Below are 22,698 nucleotides of genomic sequence, written 5' to 3'. Positions count from 1 at the left end.
GCTAAGGCGGTTGGCCCAGACAACATACCCATCGAGGTGTGGAAGTGTTTGGGAGAGGAAGGGGTCATGTGGTTAATTACTCTGTTCAATAGTATCCTTAAATCTGGTAAGATGCCAGACCAATGGAGGACCAGCGTCGTAGTACCTATCTATAAGAACAAAGGAGACGCCCAATGTTGTGGTAACTACCGAGGAATCAAACTACTAAGTCATACTATGAAGCTATGGGAAAGAGTGATTGAGGTTAGACTTAGACGAGAAACTCAGGTTACGGTGAACCAATTTGGATTCATGCCGGGTCGTTCTACCACAGAGGCAATACACCTTATAAGAAGATTGATGGAAAAGTAAAGGGAGAAGAAGCGTGACCTGCATATGGTGTTTATTGACCTAGAAAAGGCCTACGACAGTGTGCCACGACAGGTGCTTTGGGAGTGCTTGGAGGGTAGAGGAATACCCAGGAAATACATAGAGATAATTATGGATATGTATACCAGCAGTGCAACAAGTGTCCGTGCGCCAGTGGGTGATACTGATTTTTTCCCCGTAGAGGTAGGTCTTCACCAGGGGTCAGCGCTGAGTCCGTTTCTTTTTGCAGTAGTCTTGGACGAGTTGTCAAAGTCGATTCAGGGGACGCTCCCATGGTGCATGATGTTCGCAGACGATATTGTGTTAATTGCTGAGAGAAAACAAGATCTAAACATGAGACTCGAGGAGTGGCGTACAACCTTAGAGACAAAAGGTTTAAGGATCAGTCGATCTAAGACGGAGTACCTACACTGTGCTTTTGGAGGGGCAAATGACAATGAGGACGCATAGATTACCATTGAAGGGCAGGTGGTTCCGCAGGTAACGAGGTTCAAGTATCTAGGATCTTTTGTTCAGAGCAATGGGGAATTAGACAATGATGTGACTCATCGAGTTCAGGTAGGATGGGGTAGATGGAAAGCAGCCACAGGTATATTGTGCGACAAGAGTTTCCCAACTAAACTAAAGGGAAAATTTTATAGGGTTGCAGTTAGACCTGCAATGCTTATGGAACAGATTGTTGGGCCATCAAGAAGGCACAAGTGCGGAAGTTGGAGGTAGCAGAAATGAGAATGCTACGTTGGATGTGTGGGCACACAAGGTTAGACCGAATAAGAAACGTTGTGTTTCGGGAGAGATTAGGGGTAGCGAACATAGCAGACAAGATAAGAGAGTGGAGATTGAGATGGTTTGGACATGTGAAGAGAAGACAAACGATGAATCCTGTTAGATCAGTAGAAAACATTACTATAGAGGGGAGAAGGGGTAGAGGACGACCTAAATTGACTTGGGATGAAAGGATTAAGCAGGATTTGATAGACCTAAACCTCTCCGAGGACATGGTTGAGGATAGGAATTCTTGGAGAAGTAGAATTAAAGTTAAGGATTTTTAGAGAGAAAATAATACCCTAGGGCCTCTATTTACCTTATTTTAAGCACACACCATAATAATATTCTCTCTACATAAATAGTATTAATATTATTATTATTGTTATTACTATTATTGTCATCATCATCATTATTATTATTATTACTACTACTATTACTGTTGAACTCTGATCTCCTTTGTATTGCTTCATACATATGTATTTTAGAGCTGAGGGTCTCTCTGGAAGCCACCTCTCTATCCATGTGGATAGAGGTACGGTGTGCCTACATCTCACCCTTCCCAGACCCTACTTATAGCTATACTATTGGTGGGACTTCACTGGGTATGATTGATTGATTGATTGATTGATATGATAATTTAAATGGAAGATTTTTATTCTATTTAGGTTATAATAATATGGAATTTTTGTGTTTTACTGTCAGATGATATTATTACAATTAGTTTTAGAATTATGTAAAATATATTATTAAATTTATTATGAATATTTAACATGATATCATTTTGTTATGTAGCCAATCTTTCAAAAGTACCCATTACTCGAGAAGGAGCATCAATGATTTTGACTTTGGATTTGGTAAGCATTCTAAATTAGATCATATTCCACATTTATATGTTTATAATAAATATATGCTTTAATATTTTGGTTGTTTATTCAAACTGGTGTTCAAGCTATTTCGGAAGCTCTTCTTATTGCGCCAATGACACCGGCTGAAAACTACAAACTTAACACTTAAGTCGCTATAACTTCTTTGACTGTAAGTTTTTGTACCTTTGACTTATTTTGAATCAATTGGTTAAAAGACTTATATTTCATACTATATTTGATACTGTGACAATCGTCAATTTCAGGTTAACTCCGTTAACTCAACTCCGTCAATTCAAACTAAAGATCATTGAATCTATAACGCACACTTCATTACATTTAAACTAGGGTTTAAATGACGCTTAACACTTACTACATGTGTAGTCTTTCGGGAATTGCACCGAAACGCAAACGAGTTGACGCAAACGATTGATGAATAAACGAAAAACGTCAAAACATTAATTATGTGATAATTATGTGTTAACATATGTGTTACTTGATTATATTGTGTAATGATAGACAAGAAACAAGAACTAAATTAGTTTAAGCTAGGAAAAGTAATACTTAGAAGTGGAGGGGCCAAGGTGTAACATAGTACTCTATAAATATATCCTTAACAATTAACCCTAACTATTATTTCTTTCTCTCCCCACATCCCGATCGGAACCCAAACCCCTCTCCCCTTTGGCTGCCGTCCACTTATACACACATATACACCAAGAAATCAAGTGTTTGATCGAAGAATTAGGTGCTAGGAAGGTATAATCGATTATCCTATGCATCCTTTATACTTGATTTTGATGTTTGTTGGGTTAATTGTAAACCCTAGCTGCCGATTCTATATGTATATGTAGTTAATATGATTGTTGTTGATTGATTGATGATTTGATAACTAGATTGGATGTTGTTACATGTTGATTGTTGTGTCTATGATTTGAGTTCAAACAAAAACCCTAATCATGTATGTAATGGGTAATTGATGTGCATGGATGGTGTTTAGGGAGTGTAAAGTGTTATATGAATGCATGATAGTTCATAGATTGTTAATATGCTGAGTTTGGATGCAAACAGTTTCTGGACAGAATGTGTTATTGATGTTTAAGTGACTGTAACGAAGTGTAAATTTAAAAATTGGTTGAGATTATTGGTACTACAGTAAACTAGGTTGAGTCTAGTTTCTATAGAATATAAATTCGTAATTTTTGGACAAGTAAAGGTTAACTTTTATGATTTTACAAAAATGTTGTGCAAAGCTGAGCGGTTAGACCTGTTGTTAGGTTGTTTTGTAAATGTTATATCTCATGAGCTACGAGACCAATTGGGTTGGTTCCACTTCTGGAAGTTGACTTATTGAGTTAGGAACCTAACCCAAGTGGTCTTGCATTTATTGGATTTTTTGTTTAACGGGAATTGCAAATAACATTCTGTTGCGCATGAACTTGACTGTTATGAGTTTGCTGTAATGATTTGATGATTGTGAGAAAAATATGTGGAATAAAAATATAATAAAATATGTTCTGGAAACCTAAGACATATATGCTTCTGTGATGATTTTTGGTAAATTAATTGAGATGCTATGATTGGTGAAATAGTACAATCTTTCTAGTAGGATTTCTGTCTCGGTGAAACTAGCTGCTGAGTTGTGTGAAAATGCATGAAACATGATACTTGCTATATAATTGCTATGTTTTGACCAAAATACCCTTGCGGGGAATAACTACTAATTGATTGTCATAATTTGACCAAATTGCCCTTATGGGGAATAGTTGCTAGTTAATTGTTATGTGTTGACCAAATTGCCCTTACGGGAAGTAATTGCTAGTGATGTACTTTATGAATACGTGACACGTAAATGATTGCTTACACATGTAACGTATCACAAATACATTGTTAAAGTCACACACGATTCACAAACGAAACACGAAACATGTTATGTGCATAGGTATTATGTGCCGAGTCTAGAGACTCGATAATATTCCGACACTTAGAAAAAAATCTCTTTGTTGTTTTAGAACGCTAGAGAGAGTTTTTCTGTGACGCGCATCTTGGTGATTTAATTTGGGAAATTCTTCGCAAACAGTGAGTTTCACTTTCCCCTCTTTAAACTGTTTTCAAACGCTTTTCACTTGGGGGAGATAACATACTCCACAATGCATTTAAGATTTTGTTATAAATTATATATCACTTGTAAAGGCTAAGTGGCAAACGAAACATTTGAAGTCCTACACATCGAACCGGTTAATATTTAGAATAGCGAGTCACTGTTGAGTAGTACTACTGGGTTTGACAAACCCCACCCAACGCTAAACTCGATTGGAGGTCGAGCGGGTGTAATTTTGGCTAACACGTACCATGGTCTGGAGGACCTGGTGACAAAGCACTTAATAAACGAGTCAGCTTCGGTGTCGAACACTTAGTAATACTTGCTTTATAGGCTAGCTACCTATAGATATGTAATTGACGTAACACTATCTGTAACGCAAAAAGCTGTAACGCAAAACGCTGAACGCAAACGCTAAACATTTATTTTTATATAACTTGTGAACTCACCAACCTTGTGTTGACATTTTTAGTATGTTATTCTCAGGTAGCCGAGGCGAACGCACGGTTTAGGACATGCATTGCTTGAAAAACTTTTAACTATGCAAACTTACTTTTAACTGTTATCATTGGTTTTAAATCGTCCTGCGTGACGTAACATTGTTTCTATGGTTTTACGCTTCCGCACTTATTTTCATTTAAACGTTTTTATGGTTTGATTATAACTGATTATTCCGATCCTGTTAGTTCACACCCTCTGACGGTAAAACTCCGTTAGTGGATTTTGAGGGTGTGACAGATACTCTTATCATATTATTCCGGTAAGGTTTTATATCAATTACAATTATTTTGTTTTCCGTTTTTGTTTGTATTTATATTAATAATTATATGATTTTTTTTATAATCTCTTTAGGTTATATATCAAAATTAAATATTCAATGGAGATTTTCACTGTTTCATTTTTCCGGTAATATGATTCCAATTTTCCGGTTGCAAATTATAACAATAATTTTACATTTTTTCACATGAGTCAAATCTTCTATAATTTGTAATTTATTTATTATGTGATATTAGTATTAATATTTAATTTTATCATTTCAGGTTATTGTCCCCAACTTGATATAGTTAATTTCATGGATTGAAGATTGTTTGATAAGATGTCTTTTATTTTGTTTAATACTGATGTATATTTCTATTAGTATTCATGTATTTATTTATTTTTCACAGTTTATGTAATTCAATTGATTATTATATAATCCGAAAATGAAATTCAGTTGATTATTCTTTATATGCTTTGTTTTTGCTAATTATTATTATCAAAACAAAATGAATATAATGTTTATTAATTATTAGCATTAAATATTAATGGCAAATTACAAATTGATTCACTATTTTTGAAAATATTTTCATTTCAAATTCAAATTTTAACTTAATAAATTATGTTACTTTGATGACTAGATAATAACTTTTCAGTTTTAGAGTTTACTTTTTTCCAAATTTAATTATATTTAAAGGCTCTTTCCGAATATAATTAAATCATTTAATAGTTTTCTAACTTTTCTTAATTTACATTATGATAGTCATTTATCAAAATTAATTACTTCCTAAAATAAAATTGGTGGGATTAACTTTTCTAATTTCATCAAATATCTCAAAATTTAAAATCATTTGAATGACCGGATTAAAATCACATTCAATTACCAAAATTACATATCATTCAATTTACCATAATTATGTAAAATTATCGGTTTATGAATTAATTGTAATTAAAACCTTTAATTATTACATATATAAACAGGAAAATGTGTTAACTTTTTTTTATTTTCAAGAGATTAAGAGATCGAGTTTCATAACATTTGATACTAAGCTTAATAACACCTTTTCATATTTATTTGTTTATTATGTTTACTTAAATTTATATCTTCGACTGTTGTAGGAATTATCAAAAGCAATTGTAAATTCGAATTCGAATTCAAAATAATTTTTAAAATATACATGATTTTCAAATTCGAATTCAAAACAGTTTTAAATTTAAATGATTTACTATTAATGTTTTCTATAACACCCAGGTTATTTGAACTATGGAATAATAAAAGTCACATTTAGTCATACATTATGAATTATGTTTAATGTCTAATACTATTTCTTTAATGTTTAATACGATCTGATATTAGTATTCACGTAATGTGAGATATAATTTATCAGGTTGCAACCAACTATTTTGAAGAACATGAGGTTTTCAAATGCATCAATGTCATATGTAATTCACACGTTATATTGGCATTGCCAAAGTAAGCAATTTTAAAGTATATGAAAACTTTGAATGATTATATTGTAGTATTGTTTAAAAATGTTTGTCAAAACATACTCGGGTCACATATCAAAACATGTTCGGAAAAATGTGAGTTCCGAGTAAAATGATTTTAGTTCAAACGCGCATTTAAGTTAACAAATATTTCTTTATTATACTTTTTTAATTACCGTGTTTTAATTAAGGTAACCAATAAATTATTATTAATTAATCAATGTATTTACGTTTTTATAAAGATTCCTATAATATGTGTTTTAATTAGGTTAACCAAAAATTAATAATTAATTAATGTATTATTGTTTCTATTGAAATTTCTATAATTTTCATGTTTTTATTAAGGTAAACAAAAATTAATTATTAGTTAATGTATTTTCTTTTTTATACAATCCTATAAATCCATATTTTAAACTTTGAATTAAGGTTACAAAACATGTTTAAAATTATTGAACAAGAAGTATGTTCTATAAGTTTATGAGGTTAAGAAAGGATATATAGCTATAATTGAAGCAAATAACATTTTGTATTTTAAAATTTTGATGATTGTCTGTAGATTAAAGAATGAGCAAAGACACATGATATCAATGATCCCAAAGCCAAACACTTTAATTCTTATTCACTAAGAGGTTATTTTAAATGTTTGTTTTTTAGTTTTAGTTTAACACCTTTTGACGTTTGTATCTTAATTTTTTCTTAATATTCATAACACATTTAAACCTGATTAAATACAGAATTTGACCAATTAGCAACAAACTTTTAAATCTTTCTATACTCTTCAACCTCAACAAACCTTTTCATTTTCTTATATTTGACTATTTTTTTTAATAATGCCTAAATGTCAAAATTAATGTTTAAAATAAACACACCATTTTATTATTTCAAAAATAATAAAACTTTTCATATGTTTTGGAAGTCGACTAATTAATCAATTTGATTTTAAAATTTTTATAATCATGTCGAAATTATCTATTACAATACAACTATACTAAATATTTTTTTTTGTAAATTTACTAATTTTTTTTATTCATAAAAATGAACCATAGCTTTGGATTTAATAGATCTAACTACAAAGTCATTGAATGTCTCTTATACAAAATTTAAAATAAAAATTCTTTTATAATAATTTATATATTTATTGATTACAGTTTTATATTATTATATGTTTTTGTTCATATACAAAGCATGTGTGTATGTTTTAACTTCATTCAAAAGTTTATTAACAAATACTATAATTATGATTTGTCAAATTTTAACAATATAATCTAATTGTAATAGTATCCCAATATCAACAAACATTATTTGACCAATTATCAATGACATTTAAAAGATTTTGATGATTTCCAATAACAGAAAAAATTTCAGTTTTTTTATTTGACCAATTTATAATTATGTTTAAATCTCAAGATGCATGCCTAAAATAAACCACCCATATTTTCGATAACCATTTTATAATCATAGCTCATTGTCTCTTGAAACTGAACAAAATTCAAATATGAGTCAGCCATGAGCAATATTTAACGAAAAACTAGCTCAAAAGAAACTGTATGGAATATGTATAATTTACCGAAACAAATATGACATTTTAAAGTTAAAAGTTAGACATTTTAATTAAAAAAAATGATTTTTTTCTTGATGGTAAGTTACTAACTATATATTTTTTCAAGTTTGACATTTGTTAGAAGTGATTCAAATTTGCAGCGGCCAAGTTCAAGAGATTCGCAATACAAACTTTATCATTCATTTCAAAGTTTATATTGTTTGGATAAATGAGACGAATGTGTGGGTTATTAGTTTACTTGTAATCGTCTGTGTATTTACACATATAATCTTAGATATTCACTATAATTAATTATTTGTGCTAAATAATCATCTTTAATTTTAATGATATATTCCAATCATTTATACATTTATTTATTTTTGTTTTTAAGAATCGAATTTGAGAACTCTTTTGTAGTATATTAAACTACTTACTAGCATTTTGAACAGTAACATTTTATTTTAAACGCGTTAATACACTATATTGTATTTAAATATAATTTTTTTATTAACTAAAATATAGTAAATAAAAATTAATATTTTATTAACTAAAATTTAGGCACTTGTAACAGAAATTATAAACGCTTTTTAATATATTTATTATTAACTACATTATACCTTTTTGATAAACAAAATTTAAATAACATTGAATGTATGCTTACACTTTTCTTTTTTCTATTTTCTTTTTTAAAATGACACGAAACATAATTATCAGTTAATCAATACTATTTTATATTCTCAAAACCAATTAAAATATATGCTTTAATAAAGATGTGTATACAAATCAATTTATGTTAATTAGAGGCGCAAAGATATTTCTCCATTATTTTTTTACTTATATTTGGTTAACTCAATTTATATTGTTTCCATACTTTGCAAGAAAATTCACAAATTTAATTATGATCCATATAAAAAATCACTTTTTTGGTTTTTAAGTAAGATTATACAAATTATTTTTTTATATTTTAATTGAACTAAAATTTTCATAAAAACATTATGCTAAATAAAATCAAAAAGACCAAAAATATTTTGACTCATAGATTGGTTCTAAAAGTCGGTGTGCCAATAATGTTACTAAAGAATATGGATCAAAAGAACGGTTTGTGTGATGGAACTAGATTGCGAGTAATTAATTTGGGTAAGCGTTTTGTTGTAGTAAAAGTTATTTCAGGTACTAATAATGCTTATCGCACTTATATAATTCGTTATGGTCTAACACCTTCAGATAAGAAACTTTCGTTTAAATTGAAGAGAATGTAGTTTTTTCCAGTTGTATTATGTTTTGGAATGACTATTAACAAAAGTCAAGGTCAATCTCTAGCGAGAGTTGACATATATCTCACAGACCCGGTGTTTACACAACGACAACTCTATGTAGCTTTATTAAGAGCGAAGAGTGGTATTAAAATTCTTATATTAAACAAGGAAGACAAAGTTACAAATAAAGTAAATATGGTTTATGAGAAAGTCTTTTTAGTAGCTTATGAATTTTACATTTTTAACTTTTGATTATGTTTTCAAAGATTGTAATTTGAATGTTGTTTGGGTTTATCTTTGTATTTCACAATCATTGATTTTCGTATCAATATTATTTACAACTTAAAGTATGTTGTCGTCTCGAATAACATATAACAACTTATGCTGTCATTTCAAATGACATGCGTTTGTTCAAAAATTTAAATATTTCCACCCGTGTCGTACACGGGTTAAACCTAGTTAAGTAATATTATGTGTATTTAGTTGGTCAGTTATGCTCTTAAAAATTTTAAAAGTGAACATCCAAATTAATTATACATTCTTTCATAGCCTAAACCAAATTATTAACTATGTAAGAGCTGGATTTGTTTTTTTTTTGTTTTGGATTTATGTTCTTTGTTTGCCTTTTGTAATATTTCCGGCCCCTCAATTAAAATGTTCAAATTCCGTCACTTTCTGTATGGATCTAGAATTTTAAATATGTTTGGTTCACAACTTTGTTTATCCATTGTTTGTTTAAGTTATACGGACCTTTTTATTTCGACTCAGTCGAGGTATATAAATTCTCGGAGCTAGGTCCTACCCATAAACAATTTTGGCACCTGAACCAAGAGAAAAGATTCCATCATATGATATTAAAGACAAGCCAAATATTTCTTTGTAATACAATAAAACAAAATTCAGTAAGCACAAATGAAACATCATGTATAATGAACAAACCATGATAATGATCTTGTGTATATAAATAGAAACAAAACTAACATAACATGATAATCAATGGAAGCTTATAGCATGGTGAAGAAATAAGAATGACAATTGAACCACACACGTATGAAGAGAATCAATGGAAGCTTATAGTATATTTATTTTTTATGTTTTGCTATCCACACCTTGCATTGGATATTAAACCGTGCATTAAACTCTACAATAAACTAAATTAAGGTCTAAACATTTTGCATCCCTAAATAATGAAGTAGTTTATTGGGCAATTAATTAAGTTAATGTCTAAACCTTTTGCATCTTCAAAGGATAAAAGAGTAATATCATAAAACATGAAGCTTAATCAACTTGCACCAAATGCTTTAAAATTGAATTGACATATTGGCAAATTACTTTTCATGTCCAATTATGAAATGTCCCTTTTGTCCTAATCATGCAATTGTGAAATTACCATCATTGTCATCCACTCTTCCTTAATAATATAATATAGATTTAAAAAAAACTAAGTTTAACTTGTTAGCTATAGTTGGTAGATAAAAAACCTTACTTTGATTACCGGGCAAAAATTTTTCGCTTGCCCAAGAACCTTGATGTAAATGGAAATAGATCCGCATTTTAATTTGATTATAAATATTTTTTTAAATATTAGTGATACATATACTCTTTATTTTAAATAAATTGAGAGAGAGATAGATAGAGAGAGAGGCTAATTGCAAGTCGCAAGAAGCCCAAACAAGAGTACAAACAAAAGAAACCGGGAAGACAACTATAAACGAAAAAATCACAAAATTAGAAAAACAACAAGCTTCCCAATCTAAATTATCTTCTGCCGTCTATTCTTCACCCATATGAACGAGGTAGCCTTGATGTCATCCACCACCTTATCCATCGAGAACGGGATACCTTTAAAAATCTTATTATCCCGAGTCTTCCAGATCAACCACAACGTGATCAGAGAGATATCTTGGATTGTTTGCCAATCTACTTTGTTACTTTTATGTTTATTTAGGAGTTCCAACACCTCTTTAACCGACGTAAACCCGAAGAGACAGGAACTTTAACCCAATTATAAAATGAACCAACAAAAAAATAGATTAGTAGACGCCTACTTAATATGTGGATAAAATGGACCAACAAGATAGACCTAAGGGCACCATTGTGATCTCATGCATTGCATTTTCCATGTTACAAATTATAGCATTGGTTATTTTATTCCCCTCTATAAAATTGGATCCCATTGCTATTATTAGGTATATGTGACATTCAATGTTTGGTACATCTAATTCTTTTTCTTCCTTCAAATAATTATTGAGCCTTATTTTCAATAATTTATATTTTATTACAATGTGAAAGAACTTTGATTATCAACTCTTGAGAAAAAGATATGTCAATTGTTTTTAATAACGTTTATTCCAAGCTTATATGTGATGGAATTTCAACTCGCAAAATCTCTATAGACCGTAACAACTTGATAAAATCGCCCCTCAAAACAGACAATGTCTAACATAACCAAATCTTATACAGTTAATCTATGAGCTATCAAATGACTTATATAGACAATGTCAAACATAAAATGCATTAACATACGTCAAGACTTGAACCGACGAACTCGGTAGATAAGCATATGCTTAATGTTAAAGTTAGATTAGATGAATGTAAAATGTATATATTATTATATACTAATAAAAATGCATTATTGTATTTGTTAATGCGATGTGAGAATTTCGACAATCAATTCCCGAGGAAAAAGTATTATTATATTTATTTTACAATCCATAGGGTGATATTATTTAAAATAAATAATCATTAAAAAGTATGAAAAAATATTTCTTATTATTATAAAGGAAAAGGATATACCATTTGACATTGAATTTTCATCCCACTCGACAATAACATGCTTCCAACTTCTGTAGTCTAAAAATTCGAATTCTCATATCCATGACCCTATAAACTTAAATAATAATAAAACAAAATATAAAATTTTAACGTATTAAATTATGACTTGTTAGCCGATAATAATTCCACTAACATTGTAACTAAAGACATTTTAGACGTTCACTAACGTTGCTAAATTCAATTTCATTCGTAGTCATTATATAGTTTTTGATTTCATCAATTCTTTCTCAAATGAATAACTATGAGCGAAGTGAGAGAGTACATCTTTCTATGTATGAACTTTCATCATAAGTATATATTGGCATCGACTGTTATTTTTAAGGGATATTGGTTTTTAATATTCTCAACTTTCCCTTATTGGTAGATAACACTCATAACTTTCGATTTGTCACCCATCACTCCTAACTTTCACCATATTTTCATGTACCACTCCCTGTCTAAATGAACACTAACCTCGTTAATGTTTTGGACTAAAAATGTCATTTAAAATAGTTGAGGGGGTAAAACAGAAATTTAATTTTTAACACAGAACCTGCATTTCCGGTGACCTCGTTTTTCCGGCGACCTCTTTTTTTCCGGTGAATTTGAGTTTTCCGACTATCTCGTCTTTCAGAACACCATATCCATCACTTCACCGAGCTTCATATATGATATGATGAAGATGGTGCTCGTCGGAAACCTGCAACTCGATTTTCCAGCACGCAGGCGATCCCGGAAGGTGGCTGGGTGAGACACTGGTGGTGGAGGTGGTTGCGGTTTTGGGGCGGTGGGCGGTGAAATGATGGATATGGTGTTCGCTGGAAACCTGCAACTCGCCGGAAAACTCAAATTCATATGTGCTATGGTGTTCTTAAAGACGAGATAGTCGGAAAACTCAAATTCGCCGGAAAAGAAGAGGTAGCCGGAAAAATGAGGTCACCGGAAATGGAAGTTGTGCGTTAAAAATAAAATTTCTGTTTTACCCCCTCAACTAATTTGAATGCCATTTTTAGTCCAAAACATTAACGACGTTAGTGTTTATTTAGACGGGGAGTGGTACAGGAAAATAAGGTGAAAGTTGGGAGTGGTGGGTGACAAATCAAAAGTTGGAAGTATTATCTACCAATGAGGAAAAGTTGAGAGTATTAAAAACCAATATTCCTATTTTTAATGGCCAATTTGATTAACAAACATAGTACTCAAGTCTAACAAGTAGCTAGACTGGGCCAATAGTACATATCACATCCATCACATCAAAAATAAAAACGATTATTCAAAACAAACATAAATAAACCACATATATACATAAACCTTTTGATATCATCCTTGATTACAAGGCTCTTGTTTTGCTGAAGAGTGACCCATTCCTCGCATTTTAAGTACACCAATACGCCATGAGATTATTGATTGTGTTACTTGTTCTTCCGGTCGCTTGTCATTTGAGTAAATGCATTTTTAGAAGATCACAAGTCTCAAAAGCATAAAGGAATTCCACATCAAATACTAGAATTACCAAATATCCGGCCACATTATAATAGAAGGTTTTCCACCGACTTCATTACATTATCGCACAAGTCCTAATTTGAATTACATTATTAAATTTAAAATTATATTAGCCAATCAACCGGTGATTGAGTGATAAAAGATAAATTTGGTGTTTCATGTGAGACCTGAGTTCGAATCTTACCCACAGCATTTAGTTTCAGAGACACCATGGTGATAATGAAAGATCAGACGAGTATGTGGCTTACACTAGTTAGATTCCTGAAGTAAACGAATTTTATCTCACCGCATATCCTGTCTTCGAGCGAGTGTTCACGGACTTTGGTTTTAGGTGAGATCTTTTCCCGGACCATAATACGACTATATTCCGATATGATTAATTTAGCCATTAGCCTCGTTGCCCGTTTGAAGAGGTAGGTCCCAGCAGAGACCAGTTGGTCCCGCAAGACTCACCTTGAATAGGGACGTCTGCGCAAAGGCCATCTGCTCCCGCAGGACCCACCATGCTCATAGAATCTTACGCGCAGTACGCAAGCTGTACACGCAGGGAAAGCCTCCCAATGGTGAAGTACCCCGCCTGTTCCCGCAGTTGCGGATACAAGCCATCAGGGAAGGCTACCCGCAGACAGCAGGGCTACACGCACAAGGCAATAGCTACTTCAGTAGTCACATGAAGGAATGAGCAAGGCGGGAACAATCCCGCCAAAATGAGCCAGTCCGTATGATTCTGAAAGATCTTTTGTACTATACCTACCAAGGTATGGATAGGACAGACGATCTGACCAGAACAACCCATGAGCCAATCACAGGGTGACAGCTCACCGACAACAGTACGAGGAGGAGCACCCTCTAGTACTGTTTGTCACTATTAGCCGCTGCATACTCACCAACTCTTACTGAGGAGCGTGCGTAGCCTACAGTTGGTAGAATAGTGTTACTGTTGGCCGTAACCTATTCACCAACCAGCATGGCCTGCGTATAATCCACAGTAGGTGGGACGTGCATAATCTTCAGTTGGTGGAATAGTGCAGCCGACTTTGTTACTGTTGGCCGTAACCTATCCACCAACCAGTATGGCCTGTGCATAATCCACTGTTGGTAGAACAGGAATACTATTCAGCCGGCTGTACCTTCTAGGAAACCTACCTTCGGCTATAAATACTCCAACATCTTGGAATGGTAAGATCATCTGCTATCCAGTTATCTAGCAATCTCTTAATATACACTTATATTCAGAGCAATCTAGTCTGATTCTCACGCCGGAGGGTGGTCACAAGGAGGAACCCCCCCCCCTTCTCAGTGACGAGCTTACGGTGTTTGTTTTGCAGGTCTCCTGAAGAACAGCCTTCTCAGCTAGATCTCATCCGTGGGAAACATTACTTAACCCCCAGATTATCTATAATCTGTCCAGGGTTCACTTAGTGTTTCTTCACCGTTAAAAAATAATAATAAATTTAATTATGTTAACTTATTATTTAGTTTTATAACATTTCTGGAAATATCTGGTGTTCCTCCCACACGGTCTCGTTATCATCTCTCCATTTATAAGCAATAAATTCCGTATATATATATACACACTTCCAATAACCCAATCCACTTCCACCTTCAACAGACAGAACACCGGCGTTAACTCCGGCACCACATTAACAGAATATTCCATTATCCCTAACAAGATCCCAACCAATGTCTCTCTCCAAACGAGTCTCGTTACCTCCACAACCACCACCACCGTCAGGTCACGTGGCTCACGACCTCAAACACCGTGTGATCACGTGCCTCAACAAGTTATCTGACCGTGACACACTCGCCGTTGCTTCTTTGGAGCTTGAATCCATTGCCGTTACTCTTAACCACGAATCCTTCGCTCCGTTTATTAGTTATTTGTCCGCAACGACGTCGTCCGATAAATCTCCGGTACGGAAATAATAATTATGTAAAAAGGTTTAAACCGTTCGGTTTCGGTTTTTATCAGTTTTGAAAATGTTAATAATTTTGTTAACTGTTTACTGATAGACATATAATTAAGCAAAACTATTTGAGTTAACATATTTATTAAGTGGAGTATAAATTATTTAAAATAAAATGTAAAAGTAAATAAAATCTAGAAATTCGCTTCGGTTATGTTTTTTCGGTTTTTATTATATGAAAAACCAAAACCAAACCACTAGTTCGGTTTTCGCAAAAAATGAAACCAAACCATCATTTTTTGTTTCGGTTTTTCGGATTTTTTTTAGCCTGGAACGATTCCAGACGGCTTGATTTGTGCTTCAATTCGGGTGTTTCGGGTGTTCGAAACTTCCAATTAACAAAACTTAAGCCGTTTGAAGCGCCGGTCCGGTTGTTTCATTTTGGCTGGTTTTTCGATTTCGGTTTCGTTTTGATCGGCCCCTTTGTTTCATTTCAGCCCGGTTTCGCCGTTTCGGTTTCTTTTTTATGGTTTGGTCGGTTTTCTTTTTTTGGTTTTGGTCCGTTTCGTTTGGTTTCTTTCAGTATTTGGGTTTTGTTTCGGTTTTTATGATTTTTCTTCGTTTCGACGCTCGTTTAAACATTTTTAACCAACTTTTGACGCTGTTCACGAGTTGAGCCAAGGCTTGAAATTAAACAAGACAGCTCAGCTAGGCTCGAGCTGAATTTGAAGTTAAACGAGCCTAAGATCGAGCCAACAAGCCGAGCTTGGGTCGATTTTTGGCTCGGTTACAAAAATAAGGCAACTCAGCTCACGTTGTTTCAAATCAAGTTTTTTAGCTAGTGTTTACTAATACTATGTTTTTACTATGTTTAGGTACGGAAACAATGTGTCCGTATCCTCGGGTTTCTGTCGGAAACCCACGGCAACACACTCTCACCTCACGTCACCAAGATGCTTTCCACCATCGTACGGCGGCTCCGCGACAGCGACTCAGCCGTCCGGTCAGCTTGTATCGCGGCCGTAACATCAATCGCATCAGAAATCACCAACCCATCATTTTCCACCATCACAAAACCCTTAATTGACGCCGTTATGACGGAGCATGATCATAACGCTCAAGTCGGATCCGGGTTATGTTTATCGGCTGCGATTGAAGCCGCGCCGGACCCTGAGCCGGGCCAGCTGCAGAAGCTGTTGCCCAGGGTTTTGAAGTTGATTAAGTCGGATGGGTTTAAGGCGAAACCGGCGTTGTTAAATGTTATTGGGAGTATTGTTGGAGCGGGTGGTGGTAATGCGTTTAATCGGAGTTCGTTGAATTCGGTGGTTAATTGTTTGGTTGAGTTTTTGAGCAGTGAGGATTGGGCGGCGAGGAAGGCCGCGGTGGAGGCGTTGGGACGGTTGGCGGTTGCGGAGAAGGTGAGGTTATCGCCGTTTAGGGCGGCAGGTCTTGCTTCGTTAGAGAATCGGAGATTCGATAAGGTATTGGTCGTTAAATGTTAAATTATATTATTTTGTGTTGACATGACATAAAGGTTAAATGAGTTTGGGTTTGAGCTTAACATGACGTGTTTAAATTCGTGTCCAAACAGATTAAACACATGTTAGCCTGTTAATGACCTGTTTATGTTTTTTTTAACTTATTTTAGAAAGTTAAAATATATGTCCTACTAAAGTAGATGTTATAATTTGATTTTTAGATTTTAATTATATTTTTTAAATATGTCAAGGATTAAGACTTTTATGAACGTTTTGCAACTTTTGTTTAACTACACATATGATGTTTATCGTGTCTAGGTCCCTAAACAGGTTGCTAATCAGGCCGTGTCGTGTAACCTGTTTCTAAACAGGTTCGCTTTTAGAAAAAATGACACGATTAGTTATCGTGTTGTGCTTGGAAAAAAAATGACACAATTAGTTATCGTGTTGTGCTTGGAAAAAAAATGACACGATCAATTATTGTGTTCTGTTCGTGTCTAGCACCACAGGTTATTGTGTCGTGTCTGACATGCTATTCCAGTCCTAAATTCACACCTAAACCGCAAACTACTCACCTTCTTGCTAAGATTTGAAATTTGATTTAAACAAATGTATTAGGTGAAGGTAGTTCGTGAATCAATGAACCAGACGTTAGAGCTGTGGAAGGAGATTCCGGGGCATCAAGATGAGGTTCCTGCCTCACCTTCATTGAATGACAATTCATCTTCTAAAGGTAAACTGTTTCACTGATTAATTAGTTCTTAGTTATGTGTGTTGCAGTATGCTCAATTGTTCATTTTGTTTGCTCAAACAATACTTACAGCGGTTGATTAGAAAACAATAATTAAACGTTTTAGGTGATCTAAACTATGATTATTCATACCTTGAGCTGGAAGAATGCATGATAATTATATCTCTTAGGTGTTAGATTAGAAAACAATAATTAAAGTTTATGACGAAGACGTTTTGTTTCCTTTGATTTCTTTATTTTAGGATTTGGAGTTTTAGTAAGGGTGACAATTTATGCACGATATGGGACACGTGAAAAACATGAAACATGAAAATATTTAAATTTTTGGTTCGTATGTATAACTAGCTTAATAAACATGTCGTGATCGAGTTGACTTGTTAGTTGTGTAAACTTTGTATAAACGGAAATCTAACTAAATCGAATCTAGAATGTAGAGAGAATCTGAAACTGTAAAAATGTGATTATAAGTTATAATTTGATACAATGATTGTAACTAGGTATTTATAGTGGTTGGTAGTTTGATACAACTAACTATTTAACACTTTAACAACTTGTTCAACATGTTTACTTAAATGGATTAAATATGCGAGTTGATACGCATAACTTGTCTAGAGAGAATTGTAGTTTTCGTCCCTGCGGTTTGACCAAATCTGCAGTTTTAGTCCAGTAGTTTCAAATTTGCGGTTTTTGTCCAATAGTTTTGTTTTCGCTTGCAATTAAGCCCGACCCCACTAACCTCGTTAAGTGGAAGACGAAGATGAAACATGCCACACTGATCAAGGTTGGGTTTGTGTCTGTGTTTAATCGGCAGATAGAGGGCATGATGATAGTTATTGATGTGTTTTTGGGTTTTTAATTTGGGGGGAGAAAAATCTTGGGAAGTAAAAGGACAAATTGCCCCTCACATGAAGGGCACGCTGATGGGTTTAACGACCAGACTTAACGGGGTTAGTGGAGTCGGGTTTAATTGCAAATGAAACAAAACTATTGGACGAAAACCGCAAATGTGAAACTATTGGACTAAAACCGCAGATTTGGTCAAACCACAGGGACGAAAGCCACATTTCCCTCACTCGTCTAATTATGTAGTCGACCCATAAAAAATTTGCACCTTGTTTCCGACCCGTTTAATCCACATATTACAACCCACCAAACCGTATACAACCTGTTTACAACTTTTCAACCCGTTTTGAATCTTTTGGATGAATATTTATTAAAAAAGATCAACTTGTTTACGACTCAATTATCATTTTCTAAATATTATTCGTGCCACGTCTTTTATAGTTGCGGTTTTGGAGACTTCACCGAAGGAGACACTTTCTGTTAGCAAGCAATCTCCAACTCAACGTTCATCTCCAACTACAACAACACAAAGTAGAAGTCCTCCAAAGAGTAATTACAAGAAACATAGTGTTGCAGTTGCTAGAAAGATGGAATTTGATCAAGAAACCGATGCAAAAGTCAATGTTTCTGTACCCGTATCTGCAGCATCTGATACAGTGGATACCGATAAAAACATCATCTTAGAAACGGAAGAAAGAGTAGTTTCTAACAAATCAAGATTTGGGTCTCATCCCGTTTCGTTTGTTGATGACGAATGTGAATTATACAAAGACGGGAATCAGAGAGAAGTTGAGGATTTATCTCGGATTCAAAAACAGCTTGTGCAGATTGAAAACCAGCAGTCAAATCTCTTGAATCTTTTACAGGTATTTTGCTTGTTCTTTTAACTTTTTATATTTATATCTATATAGATAGAGGTTCTGGTTCATTGGTATAAACTAAATTATTGCGAGAGCAAAAGGAACAAACCTAAATCGTTTAATTTTTTCTATCAGTGGTTCATATCTTTAAAAACTTTTACGTTTTACGTACAAATGTCTATTACATAAAAAAAGAGTAAACTGCGGTTTTCATCCCTCTGGTTTGTTCAAATCTGCGGTTTTAGTCAAATGGTTTTAAATTTGCGGTTTTCGTCCCTGTGGTTTCATTTTACTTGCAATTAAACCCGAATTCACTAACCCCGTTAAGTCTAGTCGTTAAACTCATCAGCGTGCCCATCACGTGAGGGGCAGTTTTGTCCTTTTTCTCCCAAAATACAACCCAGCCCCTCACGTAAGGAGGCTTGTGAATTAGGACTGAGGTTTATTTTGGGAGAAAAAGGACAAAACTGTCTCTCACGTGAGGGGCACGCTGATGGGTTTAACGACCAGACTTAACGGAGTTAGTGAATTCGGGTTTAATTGCAAGTAAAATAAAAGTAGAGGGACGAAAATTGCAAATTTAAAACTATTGGACTAAAACCGCATATTTGGACAAACCACATGGACGAAAATCGCAGTTTATTTCTTCAAAAACTTTTACTTTTTACGTGCAAATGTCTATGTTATATACATAAAAAAAACTATTAAACCAATTTGTTAATATATTTTTCTTTCACGTCTAAACATTTACCTACACATGATGTGTGGTGTGTGGAGCAAATATACCTGCTGATGATACACATAACCTACACGTCAGGTTCTATAAATGAACGTTGTTGTATCTTTATTTAGAATGTTAGAAGTGATGAATAAAATTTGTATTTCAACGATTTTCTTATATTTTAAAATCTGAGAGAATGAATGATTGATTTTTTTCTTTTTTTTCCTCACAATAAATTGTCTTTTGTGTGTGTGTGTATGTATAGAGAGAGAGAGAATCCTTTCAATACATAAACAATTTTAAGCAAAGAACTGCAAAAACCGTATAAACACACAAAGCATTTTATTCACTAATGTGTATTTGCTTGTGAATGTACCATAATATATAATGATTCTAAGAATGGTGTATATACTAATTAGAGTGAACTGCGGTTTTCGTCCCTGTGGTTTGTCCAAATCTACGGTTTTAGTCCAATGGTTTCAAATTTGCGATGTCCGTCCCTGTGGTTTCATTTCACTTGCAATTAAACCCAAATTCATTAACCCCGTTAAGTCTGGTCGTTAAACCCATCAGCGTACCCTTCACGCGAGGGGCATTTTTGTCCTTTTTCTCCTCAATTAAATCATAATTCGCAAGCCCCCTCACGTGAGGGGCTGGGTTGTATTTGGGGAAAAAAAGGACAAAACTGCCCCTCATGTGAAGGGTACGCTGATGGGTTTAACGACCAGACTTAACGGGGTTAATGAATTTGGGTTTAATTGCAAGTGAAATGAAACTACAGGGACGAAAACCGCAAATTTGAAACTATTGGACTAAAACCGCAGATTTGGACAAACCACAGGGGCGAAAACCGCAGTTTACTCTATTAATTATGAGACTATAAGTGTTGTTTAATCAACAAACAATGTGTCTGTTGTGAATAAAATGGCTCTTAAATATTTAGCGGTTTTCAAATTTGGTGATTTTCATTTGAACAGACACAAAGTTGGTTCTGTATTGAATGTTTCTCTGTATATATAATGTTCAGAAATCTATCGGAAGTTCACGCAACGGAATGAATTCTTTGGAAACCCGAGTAAACGGTCTAGAGAGGGCATTGGATGAAATGTCATACGACTTAGCATTATCAACCAGGAGGGTTTCAAGCAGTGATTCATGCTGTACGGGTACTGAATATTCGAGTCCTAATTCTTGGTGGAGGGCAGAAGCGTCATTTTCTAATCCAAAATCACTTTACCGCGCAAATCACCAATACACACCAGGAAACGAGTTTGGAAATCCTGGGAGACGTTTCGAGACGTTATTAAGTGCTCGAAAGCAGAAAGTTGAACAAGGGCAAAACCGTAATTTTGACAGATTTGACGGTGGCTCTTTAGCCAGTTACATACATTAGCATATCTAAAACCAGGTAAGGTTTCGACTCATTTACTTATAAACGGGTTGACTTGGTTTATGTTTTATGTATAACTAGTCGAACCTCGAAAGTTGTCTAAACAAGGGTGTAAACGAGCTGTGCCATGTCCAAGCTCGACTAGGCTCGAGCTCGGCTTGTTTTTATAAATCTTTAATTATTTTCATATATTTTTGTAATTTTAATTTTTATATATAGCATAATATATATATATTATTTTTTATATTTTTATTAATAATAGTTATTATAAAATTTGATATATATAATATTCCAATTTAGGCTCATGAGCCAGCTCGAGCTCGATACAAGCAGCTCGGGCTAGTTTAAGCTTTGTTTAGTTCGAGTTTTTAACGTGTCCGTCTTGAGTAGCTCAAGAGCCTGCTTGGCTCATTTACACCTTTAGTCTAAACTCTAATACTGTAATTTTAGTGCATGAAATTTTTAAGTAATTTTATTCAAAGCATTAGGTTGATTTTTTAACTCGTTTATTTGTTTATCGTCTCAGATCTTATATCAAAGCTGATAGGTGTTTTTATCGTTTGCGAGTATCAGCATTTGATGGGATCAGGTACGGTATACATTCGTTATATTATAACGCGGGATGATATTGAGGTAGATTATGTATAGAGAAGCATGACTTTTTCACATATACACAGCCTCTTATGTTGATGAGTTAAAATTTATATGTTCACAAAGTTGAAGGTTATATATTTTATGTGGTTTTGCTCTCATTGCATATTTAAAAATTAAATAAATAAAAAGTTTGATGGTATGCTGGTAAACACTAAACAATGGTTGAAGCAGCTTTGTTTCTGCTTTTTTAACAAGCTAGTTTATAAGAGCATCCCGGGCTCTTAACGAATGAAGCCACATCAGCCTGGACGAAGACACGTCCCACTTTTCATGGGATTCGGTCTCATCTACTTCAAACCGTTAGTTCAGTTTATTTGTCGGCCCGTGGGTTAGCGAAACCAAGCAAAGGCTTTAGGCCCACACTTAAATATAGGTATATTATAATGGACAGATTAATAGCCCTGCTTGCGGTGCGCACATATGATGTATATATGTGTGAACCATCGGGTGGGCAAAAGTGAAATTGCACTAATTTTGACGTTATTTTACTAATCTCGTGAAAATAACGTTAAAAGTGACGGACGGTTAATCAGGCATCATGTAGTGGCGTTGATAGCCGAAAGACAAGGGTACATGCACCGATCAGCCGGTGTCCCGATGATTGAGTGCTATGTGCCTTATGTCCAAGGCTTGATG

The 22,698-nt window shown here is 33.8% G+C and overlaps 1 protein-coding gene across 1 annotated transcript; it reads left to right on the top strand.

The window, feature by feature from the left end:
• Nucleotides 1–15,076: 15,076 nt before the first annotated feature.
• On the top strand, nucleotides 15,077–22,160 carry LOC143544706 (TORTIFOLIA1-like protein 5). Its single transcript, XM_077036743.1, has 6 exons — nucleotides 15,077–15,372; nucleotides 16,241–16,846; nucleotides 17,462–17,576; nucleotides 18,879–19,303; nucleotides 21,046–21,426; nucleotides 21,935–22,160. Exons 1-5 carry the CDS (start codon nucleotides 15,142–15,144, stop codon nucleotides 21,409–21,411), a joined length of 1,743 nt encoding a protein of 580 aa, XP_076892858.1. The 5' UTR covers nucleotides 15,077–15,141; the 3' UTR covers nucleotides 21,412–21,426; nucleotides 21,935–22,160.
• Nucleotides 22,161–22,698: the final 538 nt, after the last annotated feature.

This window comes from Bidens hawaiensis, unplaced genomic scaffold (assembly GCF_021521415.1).
Source record: "Bidens hawaiensis isolate Kalapana, Puna unplaced genomic scaffold, B.hawaiensis_p1.1 tig00013690_1, whole genome shotgun sequence".
NCBI lineage: Eukaryota > Viridiplantae > Streptophyta > Magnoliopsida > Asterales > Asteraceae > Bidens > Bidens hawaiensis.
This window is presented reverse-complemented; position numbering and strand designations above follow the sequence as displayed.